Source organism: Crocuta crocuta, unplaced genomic scaffold, assembly GCF_008692635.1.
Source record: "Crocuta crocuta isolate KB4526 unplaced genomic scaffold, BGI_CrCroc_1.0 scaffold943, whole genome shotgun sequence".
Classification (NCBI taxonomy): domain Eukaryota; kingdom Metazoa; phylum Chordata; class Mammalia; order Carnivora; family Hyaenidae; genus Crocuta; species Crocuta crocuta.
The window spans coordinates 128,162-132,472 of record NW_027528208.1 but is presented as its reverse complement, the minus strand read 5'-3'; the positions used below and the strand labels follow the sequence as shown (position 1 = coordinate 132,472).

Here is a 4,311-nt window from a genome sequence, read left to right as displayed (position 1 = left end):
AATTTTCTTCACTTTAAAATTATTTTTAGGGAGACCTGGGTTGCTCAGTCAGTTGAGCATCCGACTTCAGCTCAGGTCATGATCTCACGGTTCGTGGGTTTGGGCCCTGCATCAGGCTCTGTGCTGATAGCCAGGTCCGACCCTGGAGTCTGTTTCGGATTCTGTATCTCCCTCTCTCTCTGACCCTCCCCTGCTCATGCTGTCTCTCTCTCTCAGAAATAAATTTTTAAAAAACATTAAAATTATTTTAAAAATCTCTCGTCTTTATCTTATGTCTTCTCTTTTTCTTTGTTTACATTTTTGTTATATCTCAAATTTACTTTTGTTTATAGTGCAAAATAAGGAGTCTAGCTTTACATTTTTCTGATAACTACCTAGTTTTGAATAATCTGTCTTTTCTGCCTTTATTCATTTATTTTCAAATTTTGTGTCTTCATTGATTTGTCTTTTTAAATTTTTTTAAATTTAAATTTTAGTTAACATCTAGTGCAATATTAGTTTCGGGAGTAGAATTCAGTGGTTCATCACTTACACACAATACCCAGTGCTCATTACAAGTGCCTTCCTTAATACCTATCCCCAATCTAGCTCTTCTCCTACCCACTTTCCTCCATCAACTCTCAGGTTGCTCTCTATTGTTAAGAGTCTCTTGTGGTTTGTTTCCCTCTGTCCCCATTTTTTTCCTTTCCCATATGTTCATTTGTTTTTGTTTCCTAAATTCCACATATGAGTGAAATCATATGGTATTTGTCTTTCTCTGACTGACTTATTTTGCTTAGCATAACACATTGTAGCTCCATCCATATTGTTGCAAATGGCAAGATTTCATTTTTTTAAATGTTTATTTCTTTATTTTGAAAGAGAGAGAGAGAGAGCAGGGGAAGGCCTGAGAGAGAGGGAGAGAGAAAATCCCAACCAGGCTCCATGCTGTCAGTGCAGAGCCCAAAGCAAGGCTCAATCTCATGAACCGTGAGATCATGACCTGAGCCAAAATCAAGAGTCAGATGCTTAACCAACTGAGTCACCCAGATGCCCCAAGATTTCATTTTATTTGATGGCTGAGTAATATTCCATTGCACATCTAGTTTTAGACTATTTATTCTGTTCCACTAACTATTCTTGCTAAAGGCAGAATTTACAAAGTTTTTATTATTTAGTATGCTACACAAAATGATAAGTAGGTATCGTACAGGTGTTGCTGCAGCAAAAATGACCAGAATGAGCAGATTGTACAGTAATGTGCTGTTATAGGAACTAGTGACATATGAAGATGTGGCTGTGGACTTCACCCAGGAAGAGTGGCAGCACCTGGACCCTGCTCAGAAGATCCTACACAGAGATGTGATGCTGGAGATCTACAGCCATCTGATCTCTGTGGGTAAGGGCAAATTCTCTGTGTAACAATGAATCAAATCCTCCTCATTCTTCAAACTGTCAAGACCATGATCTTTATGACTTTCCATTAATAGGGTCTTTTCTTTTATAGTTTGTTTTTTTATGTTTATATTTTTGTTACATCTGGAATTTATTTGTGTGAGTTAAGGATTCATCTGTCCTGGGAGGCCCCTAAGACTGCTTCTTCTCTTTATGAATTTCTGAACTGCCAAGGCCAAGACCATTATAATTTTCCCTTAACAGGGTGCTCAGGTATAAATCCAGGTATAATCTTCAAGTTGGAACATGAAGAGGACCCGTGGATCATGAAGAGTGAGTTGTCAAAGTGGATCCACTCAGGTAAGTGAGAATTGGGTAGATGGCTGAGAGGGCATTTTCTTCTTCTCTGACATCAATGACCTCTTTTATTCTTTAAAATTCACCAGGTCTTCTTTATAACATCCATCCTACATGAGCACCTTCTTAACACTTCTGTTCATTGCTGTTTTCTTTTTGGTTTCTATTTGATTTTACCTTTTTCTTCTACTTTCAGACAGGGAGAAAAGCCTTGACTCTTCCCAGCAGATCATTTCTGAAGAACTTTCATTTCAAAAGGAGATATTGGAAAAAGCCCCAAAGGATAATTCTTTGTACTACCTTTTAAAAGTCTGGCATATTGATGGTCAGACAGACGGATATCAAGGAAATCAAGACAGAGTTTTGAAGCAAGTCACAGTCATTAACCATGAAGCATTGACCAAGGAGAAAGGCCCCAAATGTAAAACACTTGGAAACAGTTTTGGTGGGTGTGTAGACCTTGATCCTTCACTTAAAAAACTCCATAATTTTGATTTATGTGAAAAGAACTTGGAATCTAATTTAGACTCATTGATATGCAATAGGAGCTATGCAAGAAAGAACCCCATTGAGAGATTTGGATGCTGGAGCCCACCTAGCTTTAGTGATTCCTGTTCTGTACCTGAGAAAATTTACACTGGCATGAAACCTTGTGGATATAGTCAATGTGAAAAAGTTCTCAATCATAAACAAGTTCATATTCAGTATAAGAAAGGTCAAGCTGGTAAGAAACCCAATGTTTGTGGTGAGTGTGGGAAAGGCTTTATTAAAAAGTCACAGCTTATTATACATCAAAGAATTCATACTGGAGAAAAGCCATATGTATGTGGAGATTGTGGAAAAGCCTTCAGTGAGAAATCACACCTTATTGTGCATCAGAGGATTCATACTGGGGAGAAACCCTATGAATGTACTAAGTGTGGGAGAGCCTTCTCCCAGAAGTCACCCTTCATTGTTCATCAAAGAGTCCACACTGGAGAGAAACCCTATGAATGTTCTGAGTGTCAAAAAGCCTTCTCTCAGAAGTCACATCTCATTATACATCAGCGAGTTCACACTAGAGAGAAGCCCTTTGAATGTAGTGAATGTGGGAAAGCTTTCTGTGAGAAGCCTCACCTTTTTATACACCAGATAACTCATACTGGGGAGAGACCCTATGAATGTACTGAATGTGGGAAGACCTTCCCTCGGAAAACACAACTCATCATCCATCAGAGAACACACACTGGAGAGAAACCCTATAAGTGTAGTGAATGTGGAAAAACCTTTTGCCAGCAGTCTCACCTCATAGGGCATCAACGAATTCATACAGGAGAGAAACCTTATATATGTACTGACTGTGGAAAAGCCTTTTCCCAAAAGTCACACCTTACTGGACATCAAAGGCTTCACACTGGAGAGAAACCTTATATATGTACAGAATGCGGAAAAGCCTTCTCTCAGAAATCACCTCTTATTATACACCAGAGAATTCATACAGGGGAGAAACCCTATGAGTGTAGTGACTGTGGCAAAACCTTCTCCCAGAAATCACCCCTCATTATTCATCAGAGAATTCATACAGGGGAGAAACCCTATGAGTGTACTGAGTGTGGAAGGGCATTTTCCCTGAAGTCACATCTCATTATACATCAGAAAGCTCATGCTGGAGAGAAACCATATGAATGTAATGAATCTGGAAAGGCCTTCTGTGAGAAGCCTCCACTAGCTGTATATCAAAGAACTCATACTAGGGAGAAAACCCACTGAATCTGATGAATGTGGTATGGCCTTTTCCCAGAATTCAGAGATGAACACATATCAGAGAACACACACAGCGGAGAAACCCTCCAACTGCGGTGACTGTGGGAAAGTGTTCTGCCAGCATATACACCTCGCTGGACATCAGAACCCACAGAGGAGAGAAACCTCATATATGTACTGATTGTGGGACGGTCTTCCCAGAAGTCAGATCTCACTGTGGATGAAAAAATCTCCAGGGAACAGAAATCTTATGGATATGTTGGACATGAAAAAATGTGGCATCTCCTTTACTGTAGAATAGACTCATACACTCCTACATATTTCTGATTACCCCTCCACAGAATGACCTGGTCANTGTCAAGCTCTTAGAATATTTTCAACACTGTAAATATGTAATGCATTCACTCACCTTCAAAGTATCCCATCATCCACTTGCAGAATATATGCATCTGGAATAATTGGCATTGTTTTGGTGTTATTTGGTCCTTGAAGGTTTTGTAGCATTTTCTGCTGAATTTATTTGGGTACGATTCATAATTTGAAGGCAGCCTCATTGTCATCTTTCTCTATTTCTTTCATCATATTTTCTCTCCTTAGATTATATATTTATGTTGATATATCTATCAATGTATATATATAGAAACATGAATCCTTGTAATTTTCGTAAGAATCATCCATTTTCTCAAGGAGCTATATTTGTGAAATTTTTTAAAAAGAGGAAAATATACTTATGAAATTTTGAGCAAAGTGATCGCCTATGATTCATTTAATTTTTTCTACATATATAGTTACTTCTCCACTATCATTTCTCATAATGTGTATTTGTGATTTCTTTTT

The 4,311-nt window shown here is 38.3% G+C and overlaps 1 protein-coding gene across 1 annotated transcript in view; it reads left to right on the top strand.

The window, feature by feature from the left end:
* Window positions 1-3,816, top strand: part of ZNF630 (zinc finger protein 630) — an 11,280-nt gene extending 7,464 nt beyond the window's left edge. Inside the window, 4 exon segments of the mRNA XM_077752935.1 lie at window positions 1,252-1,378; window positions 1,639-1,734; window positions 1,928-3,468; window positions 3,470-3,816. Of these exon segments, the coding sequence (XP_077609061.1) occupies window positions 1,252-1,378; window positions 1,639-1,734; window positions 1,928-3,468; window positions 3,470-3,655 (1,950 nt within the window). The 3' untranslated portion in view covers window positions 3,656-3,816.
* Window positions 3,817-4,311: the final 495 nt, after the last annotated feature.